Source organism: Octopus bimaculoides, chromosome 4, assembly GCF_046866305.1.
Source record: "Octopus bimaculoides isolate indiv1 chromosome 4, ASM4686630v1, whole genome shotgun sequence".
NCBI classification, from domain to species: Eukaryota; Metazoa; Mollusca; class Cephalopoda; order Octopoda; family Octopodidae; genus Octopus; species Octopus bimaculoides.
Window position 1 is genome coordinate 87464754 of NC_142931.1, and position 18042 is coordinate 87482795.

Below are 18042 nucleotides of genomic sequence, written 5' to 3' on the forward strand. Positions count from 1 at the left end.
TTCCATTTGTTAGTGCTTACCCAATACACCATCTCCTCCCAACACTTCACCTAAAGTCCTTGCTCTTTCTCCTATTCTCTCTCTCAGTAGTGGAGGCTCTTTCACCCTGTTATTTACAAGATGATCTCACTAGTGCTGGTAGCATGGAAAAAGCACCTAGTGCTCTCTGTAAAGTGATTGGTAAATTGAGAAGCAACAGCACAGGTTTTGGGAAGATTCTATCTCTGGTGAGGGCAAAACAACCTCTACAGTGCTAGTGCCACCAAAAAATGCACTCAGTTCATTCTGTTAAATAGTTGGTGTTGTGAAGGGCATCAAAGTGTAGAAACCAAGCCAAACCTAAGACACTGGGGCAAGCCATGGTCCTCCAGCATGTCAGATCCTGTCAAACTGTCCTACCCATACAGGTATAAAATGGTGATGGTGAATTTGGCTCACAAAACACATATGCTATGATGCTTATAATATTCGTTAACTTTATATATATATATATATATATATATATATATATATATCCTCTGAATAAAAGATACACAGAAAGATCTGTAAATGATTTTCTTTTTCTAACAAAGATTTATTTTACTCCACAGAATGTAAATTTCATCGACATCAAGAATGTGAAGAACAGACTCCTGTGCCTTGTATACCAGTATCAGTTAGAACTCCAGGGCTTACCAAAAACGAAATGGTAATTCTTTTTTCTGTCTATGACTCAGCTTGTTTACTGTTCAATGACATAAGATTTCAATAATTTTTTCTTTACCGTAAATAAACCCTCTCTATATTTTGCCAATAATGTGTAATTAGAAGCTTATGTGTAATTTAGAAGCTTACATCATAACTACAGTTTTGAATTCAGTCTCACTGCTTGGTGCTTTAGAGAAATATCTTCTTTCAGTTTGAGTCAAGCACAGCATTGTGAGAAAAACTCTGTGAAAGACCATTCTTGTTGTTGGGTAGGTTTAATCCATTGCTAGGTTTAACACCACAACTGGCCCTTGAGTACCTTTTAGTAGCATCCACTCTATTGCCAATATCAAGTTCAGTTCAGGACAGTGAGCTGGCAGAATTGTTAGCATGCTGTGCAAAATGCTTAGCAGCATTTTTTGTCTTTACATTCTGAGTTCAAATTCCACCAAGGTTGACGTTACCTTTCATCCTCTTGGCGTAAATAAAATAAGTACCTGTTGATCATTGGGGTTGATGTAATCAACTTACTCACTCTCTCAAACTTCCAATATCTAGTTCAGGTCTCCTATCCTTAAAAATTAGATATGGGCTTACAATGTGAGTTCTTGTAATAGACAGATAGACATTTTCATATCATCTTCATCATTTAATGTCATTCCTCCTATGCTAGCATTAGTTGGATGGTTTGATTGGATCATACAAGCTAGAGGACTGCATCAAGCTCCAATGTCTACTTTGGCATAGTTACTATAGCAGGATGCTTTCCCTAATGCTAGCCACTTTACACAATGTACTGGGTGCTTTTTTACATGGCAACTGCACTAATGATGTTACCAAGTAACTTGTAAGACAAGACCCTTCAAAAGAGTGAGGTCACAATATTCAGGGAGGTGGCTTTGTACTAGGTGTTGAGAGGCTAAACTATGAAAGAGGAACAGGTGTCTTACTGTAGAGGAGATACATGACTACTCCTTCAGGGAATAGATATGTACCTCTTGTACTCTCTGAGACCTCATCTCCTCCAACCTTTCTCTGAGAGAAAGGCTTGTGGAGATGCGGTCTCAGGGTGTAGCCTCCATGATACAAGAATTTAGTTAAAGAGAGCATTAAGGATGGCTGAGTGAGTAGGGTTTGCAAAAGTGTGAAAGGAGAGTGATAGATAGTTAGTGACGGGGATAATGGTGAATGGGGGACATGTGTGATTCTCAGTTTGTGGGATAGTTATGGAAAAATAGGAGTGGGTCAGGAAGGAGGAGGTAGTAGGTGGTAATACATAAAAGAAATTTAGAGAAGTTCTGATTGAAGCTTTTGGCTAGAAGTGGGAGATAGAGACATGTAACATAGAGGGCAACCTATAGGACAAATCTGCGATAGGTGCAAAGTTCCATCTATACCAAGGGAAATGCGGTAGCAGAACAGTGAAGTAGACAGAACCATAAAAATAAAGAGACAGGCTTGGAAGAATGGGATTAACAGAGAGTTCTACTCAGTAGCTAGAAAAGAAGCTAAATGACAAGATATGTGTAGCATAGAATCAGAGATGTAAGGTGTTGCTAGTTGCAAGACAGTGTATCAGAGAATATTGAGATGTAGGATAGAAGTGTGTATGGAAGCCTAACTCAATATAAGTGATTCCGCAAAGAAAGGCATGGAAACGCTACTTTGAAAGACTACTAAAATATGGAAAATGCATTGCAGCTTTCCAAATTGAATCCAATGGAAGGATCAGCCATTCTAACTGACAGTAGTAGGATAGGTAAAACCAATAAAGGATTTCATGCATATAGATAATATTAGGATAGTTTTTATCATCATCCTTTAACATCCATTTTCCATGCTGGCTTGGGTTAGACAGTTTGACTGGATCTGGTATGCTGGAGAGCTGCACCAGGTTCCAGTCATCTGTTTTGGCTTGGTTTCTGCAGCAGGATGCTCTTCCTAATGCCAACCACTCTACAAAATGTATGTGTCACCAGCACTGGCCATGACCGTGGTTTCGCTTAGCCTGACATGTCTTCTGAAGCACAACAGGTCGCCAGAAGTTTCAGGGAGAAAAGACTTTCTGTTTGTCTCTTTATCTATATCTGTATATCTATACCAAATTGAAGTCTTCTGGGTTTTCTTTTTCTTTTTTTTTTTTTTAACCTTTTGGCTCTTTCTACCTTTAGCTTATTTTAAAAAAATTTTAAGGCACCCTAATCAATAATATGATGTGTAAATGATTTTCATTTTTTGCGAAGGACAATGGTTGGGGTTGTGATATTGTGCTATAGACCACATAATCTGTTCAGATCTTACAACTATACAATTTTACTTGCCTCAGTTTTTCCTGATCAGACAAATAGAGCTGTTCCTTCTCTTCACAATCATTTCCTTAGTATTTCATTGAAGATTTCTCTTATTTTAAAATTACCAATGATTGCTTTCTTTGGCAATAAATTTCTTAAAAGTTTAAATCTATTCTCTTTCTTTTTTTTTTCTTTTTTACCAGGGTGTTCTTGCTGACTATGCTGGTCTAGACTCTCCTAGAATTCCTGGGATTATTGTAAGTATTGTTTGCTCTATAGTAGAATGAATGGGAGAAAGAGAGCCTGCCTTATGTCGACCCAATAGAGGGACCAGCTATCCGAGTTGATAGTACCAGGGTAGATAAAGCAATTAAGAGTATGAAGACCGGGAAAGCCCCCGGCCCATCAGGAATCACTGCAGAGATGCTCAAAATATCTGGCAGTGTTGGCTATAGCCTAGTCACCCGTATTACGAACCAGGTGATACACGAAGGAGTCATACCCTATGACTGGTGTAGCAGCATCATAGTCAACTGCTACAAAGGTAAAGGGGACGCTTTAGATACAAATAATTACAGAGGCATCAAGCTGTTAGATCAGGTTATGAAAGTTACAGAGAGGGTCATAGCCCAACTAATTAGGGAGCGAATCAATTTAGATGAGATGCAGTTTGGGTTCGTGCCAGGTAAAAGCACTACTGATGCCTTATTTCTAGTGAGACAGTTGCAAGAGAAATACCTAGCCAAGGATAAACCTCTGTACCTGGCTTTCGTTGACATGGAGAAAGCCTTTGACAGGGTCCCCCGATCCCTTATCTGGTGGTCAATGAGGAAACTTGGGATAGAAGAATGGCTAGTGAGAGCTGTGCGAGCCATGTACAGAGATGCGGCCAGTAAGGTGAGGGTTGGAAATGAGTACAGCAATGAATTCCGGGTAGAGGTAGGGGTCCACCAAGGTTCCGTCCTCAGCCCCCTATTATTTACCATAGTCCTCCAGGCAATCACAGAGGAGTTCAAGACAGGTTGCCCCTGGGAGCTCCTCTATGCTGATGACCTTGCCCTAATTGCGGAGTCACTATCAGAACTAGAGGAGAAGTTTCAGGTGTGGAAGCAAGGTCTAGAATTGAAGGGCCTTAGAGTCAACCTAGCTAAAACCAAAATCCTAATAAGTAGGAAGGTAGATAAAACACAAACCCCTTCAGGTAGATGGCCCTGCTCAGTATGTAGAAAAGGAGTAGGTAGTAACTCTATAAGATGTACCCGGTGCAAGCTATGGACACATAAGAGGTGCAGCAACATCAAAGGCAGGTTAACTAGCAAGTTAGTTTTTGTTTGTGGCAGATGTTCAGGTGCAATAAAGACTGCAAACAAACAGGAAACAACTTCTATCTCATTCCAGGGTGAAAAACTAGAGGTAGTCGATAGCTTCCGCTATCTGGGCGACCAAGTTAGTAGTGGGGGTGGGTGCGCTGAAAGTGTAGCTGCTAGAATAAGAATAGCCTGGGCAAAGTTTAGAGAGCTCTTACCCCTGCTGGCGACAAAGGGACTCTCACTCAGAGTAAAAGGCAGACTGTATGACGCATGCGTACGAACAACCATGCTACATGGCAGTGAAACATGGGCTGTAACTGCTGAGGACATACGTAAGCTCGCAAGGAATGAAGCCAGTATGCTCCGTTGGATGTGTAATGTCAATGTGAATACCCGTCAGAGTGTAAGTATCTTGAGAGAAAAGCTGAACATTAGAAGCATCAGTTGTGGCGTGCAAGAGAGACGATTGCGCTGGTATGGACATGTGGTGAGAATGGAGGAGGATAGCTGCGTGAAAAAGTGCCACACCCTAACAGTTGAGGGAACCCGTGGAAGAGGTAGGCCCAGGAAGACCTGGGCTGAGGTGGTGAGGCAAGACCTTCGTACATTGGGCCTCACCGAGGCGATGACTACGGACCGAGACCTTTGGAAATGGGCTGTGCGTGAGAAGACCCGGCAAGCCAAGTAAGATCGTTGCCAGTGCCCCTGGACTGGTTCTTGTGCGGGTGGCACATGAGATGCACCATTTTGAGCGTGGCCGTTGCCAGTACCGCCTGACTGGCTCCTGTAGGATTTTCGAGCGAGATCGTTGCCAGTGCCCCTGGACTGGCTTGTGCGGGTGGCACATAAAAGACACCATTTCGAGCGTGGCCGTTTTCGTGCGGGTGACACGTAAAAGCACCCACTACACTCTCTGAGTGGTTGGCGTTAGGAAGGGCATCCAGCTGTAGAAACTCTGCCAAATCAGACTGGAGCCTGGTGTTGCCATCCGGTTTCACCAGTCCTCAGTCAAATCGTCCAACCCATGCTAGCATGGAAAGCGGACGTTAAACGATGATGATGATGATGATGATAGTCTAAAAGAAGAATCCCTTGTTTGTCTCCATTGTCTTCCATTGCATTAATTTTTTTCTCTTTATCTAAATTCTTAACCGTTCATTCAGTATCACATGAAATGTCTTCTCTAAACTTTATTCTGTAGCAGCTTTATGTACCATTAACTTTGAACAGAGCATTTCTTTGTTATTATCTTTTTCTTTGTCACATGATTTGAGCTTTACATAGTGTTTATAGTGTTGTTTATCCTAACATCAGTCCTGACTGAGCAAACCCACATTCAGATATTACATTTTCTGACTTCTTTTTCTCTTCTCTGTTTTTTTTCTTTTTTGTATGTCTCAGATTACAAAATGTTCTTTTGTTCAGGGAAATTTATAGGCTGAATAACTGAAGAGATTCCCTCGTCAGTGATTTATATTGGTAGCACTTATGCTATTTTCTGTATCCTTATTAGTACTTTAAAAAACAAAAAAATTGATAATAATAATAGTTATATATATATTCCAAAAATTTTAAAACTTAATTTCTTGATTATTTTATAGCAACGTCTTACTGCTGAAGTTGAACGCCGTGGTCTTAATGAAGTTGGAATTTACAGAGTTCCTGGGTAAATATTATTATTAATGAACACTTATTTTAGATAAATGATTTGCAATTATCAAGGTTATTTCTGAATATCTTGAATGTTATTCATTCATCTTCCATTGTTATTTCTCACCAGGATTCTGAAAATATATTGCAACTGTGATAAGTGAAGTCAGTTCGCTGATGACAATCATTAAATTTCAGACATGTACCCCATACTTTCAACAGTTCATTTTATTGGGTGCAATATATCAAGTGGAATAATAAATATTAATTTTGAATCTGGATTGTGTTATGCATAGGGAGGTGTCTATTATTGAGGACTAATCATTTTAAGCCAGAGAACTGCACTGGCCTCCAGTCTGCCTTGGCTTGATTTCTATGGCTAGATGTCCTTCCTAATGCCAATGACTCAACAATGTCTTTTATGTGTCACCAGCACAGGTGCCTTTCACATGTCACTGATATGGGTGCCTTTCACATGTCACCGGCATGGGTGCCTCTCACATGTCACCAGCACAGGTGCCTTTCACATGTCACAAGAGATGTTTTAACATAACACCATTCACCAAAAACAGACTTACTCAAGTTGAGTTTAACAGGAATCTTTTTCATAAAGTTAGTTGATATGACATTTGCTTTTGTTTCGGTTTATAGTTCTGAACGAGAAGTCAGGGAACTAAAGGATAAATTTCTTAGAGGCAAAGGGACACCAAACTTGGTGAGTAATATAGCTTTTACATCTTAATTTCTTAGCCCTTTTGATACCAACCCACCTGAGACTGCCCTGGTTCAATGATAATTTTTTGTTTTAAAGTAATTTAACTTAAAAATTACCATCAAAACTCCATGTTAATTCATGTTCTACTAACCAACTTGCAAATGAGTTACTTTATTCTTCATTCTTTTCAAAACGAATTGATACAAAGACAGTATATGTCAACATAGGTATGCTAACAAATGGGTTAATGGTCACAATGTTTAAAATTTATATATTTTTAAAATGACATGACTGTTTTTTTGGCATACATATTTGGTCATTAAATGTTGTGACTCTTGGCTAGAAGATCCCTCCTCCAAACTGTATTAGTACAATGCATAATGGATGGCACATTAAAAAGTGTCTGAAAGAATGAACATCTGATTGCTAATACTGCAACTATATTCTCTATTCATACTAAATGTGTACCATGATTCAGTGGAACACCACAGTATTTCTCTGTATGTTCACATACACCTTTTTTATTGATTTGATACAAGGACATGAATTTGTTTCAGTGCAGTTATAATCAATTGAATCAATTTCCGTTCACAATTCCTACTTATTTTATGAACTTTTAAGGGATAAGAACCAAACTGAACACCAACTGATTTATAAGACAGGCAAACCTAAATACTGTAAGCTATTTAGTCAGACACTCCATTATTTGTTCTGCTGTACTCACTCCTATCATGTGACTACAAATTGTCTATTTCAGTCTCTCATTGATGACATCAATGTTATTTGTGGCTGTTTGAAAGATTTCCTACGATCTCTGAAAGATACATTGGTCACTTATGAATTGTGGCCTCGTTTCATAAAATCCGTCAATGGTAGGTTCTCCATAGTTTGATTTCTATCATTATTTTCTACTTAATCTGAGTTATATTGATGAAAGTGTTGTTGATTTGGATAATGCTGAAACTCTGGAAAGTAAAAAAAAAATCTCTTAACTTTGCATTTGCCCACATGTACCAAAATCGTTTTCCTTTTCTTTCTCCAGAATATGATAATAAAGCCAACATTCAAGCTGCTCTTTGTGAAGTAATTAGTCGCATGCCACAAGCTAATCGTGACACATTAGCATTCTTGATAAAACATCTACAATAGTAAGTAATCTTTAAAATTTTGTTTTTGTACATGTTGGCACTCCGTCGCTTACGACGTAAAGGGTTCCAGTTGATCCGATCAACGGAACAGCCTGCTAGTGAAATTAACGTGCAAGTGGCTGAGCACTCCACAGACACGTGTACCCTTAACGTAGTTCTCGGGGAAGATTCAGCGTGACACAGTGTGACAAGGCTGACCCTTTGAATTACAGGCACAACAGAAACAGGAAGTAAGAGTGAGAGAAAGTTGTGGTGAAAGAGTACAGCAGGGTTCGCCACCATCTCCTGCCGGAGCCTCGTGGAGCTTTAGGTGTTTTCACTCAATAAACACTCACAATGCCCGGTCTGGGAATCGAAACTGTGATCCTATGACCGCGAGTCCACTGCCCTAACCACTGGGCCATTGCGCCTCCACTTTTTGTACATAGATATGTGTCAAAAGTAGTGCTGGTTGTATTTAAATTTTGTCAATTATGGGCAAAACTAGGATTACAAGTTAGACAACATTGCTAGATCATGTTATTAAATCTTATTTATTTCAGTGTTTCTCAGACTCCTGATTGCCGAATGCCCAAACAGAATTTAGCTAAAGTGTTTGGGCCTACCATTGTTGGGTTTTCGTCTCTTAATCCAAATCCTGCTGAAATTTTTAAAGAAACTAAATTACAGTCAGAAGTAAGTATATTCTATTTATTATTGGTTCATTTGGGGGGGGGGGGGGGGTTAACATCCTTTTTACCATGCTCACATGAATCAGACAGAATATTGTTGAAGCAGATTTTCTATAACCAGATGGCCTTCTTATTGCCAACCCTCACCTGTTTTCCAAGTAAGGTAATATTTCACTATAATCAGGCATGTTTACTCAGAATATTGGAAATAAAGGACACCTCTTGCATGACAGTGATATTTGTTAATGTAATGTTATGGCAAGGAGACAGTACACACATGTACAATGGGCTTCTTTCAATTTCCATCTACCAAGTCTATTCACAAGGGTTTGGTTGGCCCATGGCTATAGTAAAAGACTTGCCCAAGGTGTTATGCAGTGGGATTGAACCTAGAACCACATGAATGGGTTCTTACCACACAACCACGTCTGCTTAATACCAATTTGTATTCCAGTTTATAATAGTGTTGAGTATTTATTGCAATGAGTATCTTACTGAAAATTAGAACAATGCCAACCAAAATATAATGTAGTCGATATTATTATGTCTGTTTAGCCTCAAGTCAGCCTGAGTTGAGCTGATCCATCCCAAAGCATTCCAGCCATGGCTGTCATGACTATCTTTTTTCCAGTACTTCATTATCCATTACCACAAAGAGTGTTATTGAGAGATATGGCTGCTATTTCTCGTGAGTTGAGCAGAAGTTCCCTCATTGGCTCTTATGTCTGTCACCAAGTACCATATTTTATATCCATCCTTACCATTTTAAGAAATTTCTACTTGCTGTACTTAATACTCAAAATGTAAATGCTTGGAAGGTTTTCTTTTCTTTTCTTTCTTTTTTTTTGTTGTTTTTCTTCTCCCTAATTATCACCTTTGGTCAGTTATTCATTTGGGGTTGTCATTTGTGAAATAGAAACCAAAATATTGACAAAAGTTTTTTAAAATTTTCTCTGATAATATTTTCTCTCTTCTGAACTTCAGGTTATGGAACATTTACTTGATATATCAACAGAGTACTGGAATACATTTTTGAGGTCCAGCAACGCAAACATAGAAAACCAGACACCTCATACTCCTGAAGAAAAACATGGTTAGCATTAATCAAAATTAACTTTAATCATCATCATCATCATCGTTTAACGTCAGCTTTCCATGCTAGCATGGGTTGGACGATTTGACTGAGGACTGGCAAGCCAGATGGCTGCACCAGGCTCCAATCTGATCTGGCAGAGTTTCTGCAGCTGGATGCCTTTCCTAATGCCAACCACTCCGAGAGTGTAGTGGGTGCTTTTACGTGCCACCAGCATGAGGGCCAGTCACATGGTACTGGCAACGGCCACACTCAAAAGGTGTTTTTTTAAGTGCCATCTGCACGGGAACCAGTCCAACGGCACTGGCCACGACCTTGCTCGAATGATTTTCTAATGTGCCACCAGCACAAGTGCTAGAAGGCAACGCTGGTAACGATTATGCTCTAATGGTGCTATTTACGGGCCACTAGCATGGAAGCCAGACAGCTGCTCTGGCAATGAACACGCTCGACAGTGCTGTCAGTGCTCCACTGGCGTGGTGACCAGTCATCGAGTATGGTTCAATTACAATTTAACGAATCATTAAATTTCATTTACATCATCATCATCATCATCATCATCGTTTAACGTCCGCTTTCCATGCTAGCATGGGTTGGACGATTTGACTGAGGACTGGTGAAACCGGATGGCAACACCAGGCTCCAGTCTGATTTGGCAGAGTTTCTACAGCTGGATGCCCTTCCTAACGCCAACCACTCAGAGAGTGTAGTGGGTGCTTTTACGTGTCACCCGCACGAAAACGGCCACGCTCGAAATGGTGTCTTTTATGTGCCACCCGCACAAGCCAGTCCAGGGGCACTGGCAACGATCTCGCTCGAAAATCCTACAGGAGCCAGTCAGGTGGTACTGGCAACGGCCACGCTCAAAATGGTGCATCTCATGTGCCACCCGCACAAGAACCAGTCCAGGGGCACTGGCAACGATCTTACTTGGCTTGCCGGGTCTTCTCACGCACAGCCCATTTCCAAAGGTCTCGGTCCGTAGTCATCGCCTCGGTGAGGCCCAATGTACGAAGGTCTTGCCTCACCACCTCAGCCCAGGTCTTCCTGGGCCTACCTCTTCCACGGGTTCCCTCAACTGTTAGGGTGTGGCACTTTTTCACGCAGCTATCCTCCTCCATTCTCACCACATGTCCATACCAGCGCAATCGTCTCTCTTGCACGCCACAACTGATGCTTCTAATGTTCAGCTTTTCTCTCAAGATACTTACACTCTGACGGGTATTCACATTGACATTACACATCCAACGGAGCATACTGGCTTCATTCCTTGCGAGCTTACGTATGTCCTCAGCAGTTACAGCCCATGTTTCACTGCCATGTAGCATGGTTGTTCGTACGCATGCGTCATACAGTCTGCCTTTTACTCTGAGTGAGAGTCCCTTTGTCGCCAGCAGGGGTAAGAGCTCTCTAAACTTTGCCCAGGCTATTCTTATTCTAGCAGCTACACTTTCAGCGCACCCACCCCCACTACTAACTTGGTCGCCCAGATAGCGGAAGCTATCGACTACCTCTAGTTTTTCACCCTGGAATGAGATAGAAGTTGTTTCCTGTTTGTTTGCAGTCTTTATTGTACCTGAACATCTGCCACAAACAAAAACTAACTTGCTAGTTAACCTGCCTTTGATGTTGCTGCACCTCTTATGTGTCCATAGCTTGCACCGGGTACATCTTATAGAGTTACTACCTACTCCTTTTCTACATACTGAGCAGGGCCATCTACCTGAAGGGGTTTGTGTTTTATCTACCTTCCTACTTATTAGGATTTTGGTTTTAGCTAGGTTGACTCTAAGGCCCTTCAATTCTAGACCTTGCTTCTACACCTGAAACTTCTCCTCTAGTTCTGATAGTGACTCCGCAATTAGGGCAAGGTCATCAGCATAGAGGAGCTCCCAGGGGCAACCTGTCTTGAACTCCTCTGTGATTGCCTGGAGGACTATGGTAAATAATAGGGGGCTGAGGACGGAACCTTGGTGGACCCCTACCTCTACCCGGAATTCATTGCTGTACTCATTTCCAACCCTCACCTTACTGGCCGCATCTCTGTACATGGCTCGCACAGCTCTCACTAGCCATTCTTCTATCCCAAGTTTCCTCATTGACCACCAGATAAGGGATCGGGGGACCCTGTCAAAGGCTTTCTCCATGTCAACGAAAGCCAGGTACAGAGGTTTATCCTTGGCTAGGTATTTCTCTTGCAACTGTCTCACTAGAAATAAGGCATCAGTAGTGCTTTTACCTGGCACGAACCCAAACTGCATCTCATCTAAATTGATTCGCTCCCTAATTAGTTGGGCTATGACCCTCTCTGTAACTTTCATAACCTGATCTAACAGCTTGATGCCTCTGTAATTATTTGTATCTAAAGCGTCCCCTTTACCTTTGTAGCAGTTGACTATGATGCTGCTACACCAGTCATAGGGTATGACTCCTTCGTGTATCACCTGGTTCGTAATACGGGTGACTAGGCTATAGCCAACACTGCCAGATATTTTGAGCATCTCTGCAGTGATTCCTGATGGGCCAGGGGCTTTCCCGGTCTTCATACTCTTAATTGCTTTATCTACCCTGGTACTATCAACTCGGATAGCTGGTCCCTCTATTGGGTCGACATAAGGCAGGCTCTCTTTCTCCCATTCATTCTCTTTATTAAGCAATCTATCGTAGTGGCATCTCCAGACCTCTTTCTTTGCATCCTCATTTAATGCAAGCGTACCATCATCCATGCGAACACATTTCTCTCCTACAACATCACTATTCTCTCTCCTACACTGTCTTGCAACCCGAAATACCTCGAGTCTTTGGTCCTCACGGCGCAGAACATTGGCAAATCTTTCCTTATCTGCTTCCCCTCTGGCTAAATAAACCTGTCGCCTAGCCTCCCTTCTGGCACATTGGTACAATTCCCTGCTACCACCGTTCTTCCAGTCCTTCCAAGCTTGTTTCTTTTGTCTAATAGCCCTGTCTACCTCCTTGTTCCACCACCACGTTACTCTGGGTTGGGAGGGGACCTTACACCACCCACAAATCTGGTCGGTGGCTTTCAACAGGTTGTCCCGCAGAAATCTCCAATTGTCTTCCACGTTGTATGATGCTATATCCCCTTCTATTTCGTTAAATGCTTCAAGTAACTTGTCTCTAAGTCTCTGTCCGTTTGCAGGGTCTTTAAGCTTCCACACCCTTCTTCTCCAAGCCTGTCTAATTCTGGGCACCCATTTTGCCTTGATCCCAAAGTCGCTAACTACTAATCTATGTTGTGGGGTACATTCTTCGCCAGGGTAGGTTTTGGCATTTATAAGCCGCCCTCTTTCCCTATTTCTGGCGAGGATGTAGTCGATTTGGCTAGAGTGTCTGCCGGAGCGGTAGGTGACTAGGTGACTGGCAGGTTTCCTGAAGTTGGTATTGCAGACCATAAGATTGGTTGCATCACAGAACTCCAGCAGTCTGGTTCCCTCCTCGTTGCGGGAACCGAAGCCATAGCCTCCATGTATGCCATGGAAGCCCCCAGCACGACGTCCGACATGACCGTTGAAGTCTCCAGCCACAAAGAGAAGGTCCCTGTCACTCGTCGACGAGGTAGTTTGCAAGAGGGTGTCATAGAATTGGTCTTTCAGACCATCTGGTAGCCCAGGTTGAGGTGCATAGGCTGAGATGACAGTAGCTAATCTATGATGAAGCACTAGTCTGATCTTAAGTACTCTGTCACTTACTCTAACGACCTTGATTACCTTATCCACCCATTTCTCCGCTAGAAGTATTCCTACGCCCCCGACCCCGTCAGTGTTCCCTGCCCAGAAAATCTTGTACCTGTGTTCTTTGCCTGTGAGGAACCTTGCAGAACCTCCTCTCCATCTTACTTCCTGGATGCAGCACATATCTACGCATCTCCGTTCAAGCATCTCAACAAATCCTTGTACAAGAATGTTGTTGATAGTGACTTCAGAGGTTCAGCCAGCTATGCCATTGTAGGACAATGGCTTAGCTGGCCAAAACTTTGAATTCAGTCAACTACATTCTTGTATAAGAAAAATAAATTTGTACTCCACAAAAGCACAGAGTAACCTATAACCCATCAGATTAATGTAAAATTGTTTTTATTACAACTGAACATAAAATCAAACATTGTGTGTGTATGTATATATATATATATATATATATATATATATATAAATTTCAGGTCCCTGACTTGAAGTATCAATAATGACTTTCATGTCAAGTATATTATTAACACTGGACCTGGGTGCTTTACTGAAACCTGTTTGCTACCTCGTTAGTCTAAGTGTAACCTCCACTTAACCGTGTATTCATCTGATGATATTACTATAATTAAGGATGTGCTGTACATTTTCAGAGTGTACATTATTAGTGAACACCCTTGTAAAATTAGTCCTAGCTTCTGAATAAAGTCTTAAACACTTGTCTATTTAAAATGATTATTGATCATATGAGAATGTTTATTGCAAATAGTTAACATCATTTTAGGATGAGATTTATATCTCCTTCACTTATTGCCAGAATCCTGAAGAGTTTTGAGGTTACTGTGACATTTACTGCTCACACACATCTGAGGTACTTGTTCCTTGTAAATACTCTTCTGTTATCTGAGGTTAAAAATATTTCATAGTGTTGTGAAATATTACTAATGTCATATCTTTGGAAAAACGAATGGACTTGAAGAATTAGTGAATGTCAAGTGGAGATCTAAATTATTTTTGCAATAATTCAGACTTGCTAAGAATATACTCATGAATCTTTTATTACATAAATTTTGTTGCTGCACAGACTTTTATTATGGTATTATAATTTTACTTGTCATGTTGTTGCAGAGTATCATAACTGCATTATTGCATTAGGTTTGTACCATTCCTTAATTCTATGTAAGGAAATATATTTAGCCAGTTCTGGTTGCATCAATGTTAAACAACATGAAAATAGGTTGAAATCTCAATCCTTCAGCTGTCCAAATCATATATTCATTAAAGTATATTTTAGTACAAAATACAAGTTTAAATAGGGTTTTTTTAATTTTTTTATATATATAGAATCCTCTACTTTGTTCTGTTTTGTTACATTGCAGTGTTACACAGCATGCTGGGGCCAGTTGGACTAACACCAACAGGATCTTCAAACAAAAAATTCACTACTGCTTCATCATGTACACCTAGGTAACTATGCTTAGTAATTCCATTTTATTCAGCTACAAGCCAGTTTTAACAAGTCTTTATTTTTCTGTCTATATACATGTTACAGCAACTCTTGTTTTAAGATTGTGTGTGGGAGAAAGCTGGTCAAACATTAAGCTTTTGATGAGTTATTTCTATTGTCTCTATTTCAGATTTGGACAGAAAAATGGACGATTGCCAAATAAAAGAACTAAACACTTCTTTGATTCACCGAATCTAGAGTGACTTGCCTCTTCTCTCCACATCTTCACACTTTCTTTATGAATATAAACACATATACATTTTTATAAAGCATATTTTATAAAATTGCTTCACACTTTTTCTGCATTCATAGTCTTTATGGTAAAAACAGAAGTTTCTCTAATGCTCTACAACTCACCAACAGTAAAGGTTCCTTTTATAATGCTTTTGATATGTTTTTATATTCAACTTTGATTTTGTAGTAATTTTCTATAACATGGCTGTTGTGTTATGGTCATCATCTGGAATTCTGTAACAAACAAACAAGCAACTATAGTAATAAGCTATTAGAATCACTGCTAGACGGTTTTTAACACATGCTGAACTTCATAACATAGAAGAACAAGAGCCACTCATCTTTGGACATTTTTTTTTTATACATTCTAAATTTTATAATTACTTTTAAGAAAGGGTTAGGGTTCCTGAGGATCTTAATATTAAGAAAATATCAGTTAATAGTTTTCAATTTCAGGAATATTTTTATCAGGCATTTTAAAATTGTTAAAAGGTAAACATAACTATGCCAAATCAAGTTAACATTTTGCACAACTTTAATAAAACATGTTTTGAAATTTGCTAATAATATAATTTTAAAATGCTCTCTTATGTTGATTAGAAAGTAAAATTAATTTTATTTACATTCACGTCTTTTTTTGTTTTTTCGTAAATTATCTCTTCAGCTAAGCTGACTCGTACAAAACCACTTCTCTTCAAACTTTAGTATTTACTGATAAATGAGAGCTTGTTATAAGTTTTTACAATCTTCATTATTCATTTTTACTAGTTTTAATCATTGGGTTACTGCTGTGTTGAGGTATATTTTCAATGATTTTAGTCAATCATATCAACTCCAGTGCTTATTTTATTGGTCTGTCATACTGTTAATTTTTGCTTTTAATTGTATCTTATAATTGAGATGAAGTGTTTATAAATTCTCTATTCAGTTTGTTTTCTAATCGAAGAATTAAAATCTTTTTCCAAATCTCAAATGGGATTACTACTTAGATAATTTAATATTATCCATACTTTATATAGCAAAATATAAGGTGATATTAATTATAATTTAATATTGTCCATACTTAATGTAAATAAAATATTATCTAATGTGTTGGCATATTTTGTTTTCATTTTTAGAATAAAGAACATCATTGTAACATTCACTTTTACCGTGGATCAAACAAGATTTAATGAGACAGTTTTTTTTTTTGTTGTTTTTTTGCTATGCCAGGATGCCATTCTCATCAATCTTTACTTGTTTCAAGATAAGGTACTTATTTCCCTGTCTTTTGAATAATGAGCCTGTCAGTGGCAGGCATTAACCATGCCATCATCTATGTATTGGTCAGCCCATTGTACTTTGTAGCAGGAATGAACCTGAAACCACAGGGTTGTAAACAGACTTCTTAACCATGGTTGTGCTTGTGAAGAGAATAAAGTCTTCATTTCAATTTTTTTTTTTTTTTTATAAACTCCTGTCTAATAACAGGAAACAACTTATGAAATTTTGAGCCAAGTTTCCTCAAATTATACCCCTCCATCTGAAAAATAAAAGGACCAGATAGTCATGGTTGGAATGGTAGTGATCACAGGTCTGCACAGTCAAGGCTAACCTGGGTTAAATAACATCTGTTTATTCACATATTTAGCAGTATTGTAAATTTTAATAGCTAGTGGCACCTTAGGCAAGTGTCTTCTACTATAATCCTTATTTAGGTGGAGATATGATATTATTGGGAAATTAGCATAATGGAATAGTCAATCATACCTCGTTTAACCAACAAGTTCTGGATTAGAGCTGATTTAAAGCTAAACATACTTGTTTAGTACAACACATCACCATGAGTTAGCAATTGAGATAATATCTATCACAACAAATGAACTCTATAAATAAATAATGGATTAAGAATATGAGTTTACATGACATGCTTTACACAATTAAACATTTGAAAATAATCATAAGCTTCATGTGCAACCGCACAGTTCTGGGTTCAGTACTTCTGCGTGATACAGTTAGCAAGTATCTTCTACCATAGCCACGAACTGACCAAAGCCTTGTGAGTGAATTTGGTAGATGGAAACTGAAAGAACCTATTCATATATGTGTGATGGTTGTAAATGAGTGTTCCCATCATGTGAAGTGGTGTCCTTCATTTCTAAATTTCAGTGAAAATATGTCTGGTCATGGAGAAATATTACCTTGCTTGGAAAACAGGTGAGGGTTGAAGACAGGAAGCATGTCCTACTTTAGAAAATATGCCTCAAATACTGTCCAACCTATGCAAACATGGAAATGGATGTTAAAATGATGATGATGGTACTTCAAGCTCAATTTAAGTGTTTATTTTTAATGGACCACTAAAAATGATCAAATATTGGATTTATTGAACCAGTGATATTGACCAGAACTGAAGTCTTTTCCAGCTTACTAAAAATTTGAAATCATTTAATCCTTTAGCATTTCAACCAGCCATATCTAGCCTAAATATTCAGTTTTATGTTCAAACCAGACAGATGCAACTTCTCACACCTACCCTACAATGTCCTAAAAATAAACAATCACATCATGAAAATCTCATAGCTGCATGATGTTGCATGATTAATTCAAAACAATGTGAATAAATAAATATTACATTTGACAAAATAATCAGGCTTTTGTAAGTTATGACAAATCCTGCACTCAATATCCAATTCCTAAGTGTTCCAACTTTCAATAACATATAAAAATTTTTAAATCCTCTAGTTTTAGCGAATATCTCTGGCTCAGTTATACCAACATTTTATAATTTCTTGTGCTCTATTAAAAGTATAAACTAGTAAAATTAACTTTATGGCTATATTACCAATATTAACATATATAGACAGACATGTGGACTTCTTTCAGTTCCTGTCTATTAAATCACAAGGCTTTGATTAGCAGAGGCCACTTCTTAACTACCCAGCCATACCTGTGCCTCAATAAAATAGTAGTCAAATACTAGGGTCAATTTATTTCACTCCCCACCTCCCAAATTTCTGTCCTTGGGCCTATTCTAGAAAGTTATTGTTTTATTGAGT

General features: G+C 39.1%; 1 protein-coding gene across 4 annotated transcripts in view; it reads left to right on the forward strand.

The window, feature by feature from the left end:
* LOC106870227 (rac GTPase-activating protein 1) overlaps positions 1–16096 on the forward strand; it is a 46683-nt gene extending 30587 nt beyond the window's left edge. For all 4 annotated transcript variants that reach the window (XM_089350928.1, XM_089350929.1, XM_014916243.3 and 1 more), the window contains 10 exons: positions 591–688; positions 3182–3235; positions 5890–5954; positions 6590–6653; positions 7411–7525; positions 7696–7801; positions 8344–8476; positions 9457–9565; positions 14643–14730; positions 14901–16096. In XM_089350928.1, the coding sequence (XP_089207054.1) occupies positions 591–688; positions 3182–3235; positions 5890–5954; positions 6590–6653; positions 7411–7525; positions 7696–7801; positions 8344–8476; positions 9457–9565; positions 14643–14730; positions 14901–14973 (905 nt within the window). In that variant the 3' untranslated portion in view covers positions 14974–16096. The remainder of the gene's footprint in view (positions 1–590; positions 689–3181; positions 3236–5889; positions 5955–6589; positions 6654–7410; positions 7526–7695; positions 7802–8343; positions 8477–9456; positions 9566–14642; positions 14731–14900) is intronic.
* Positions 16097–18042: the final 1946 nt, after the last annotated feature.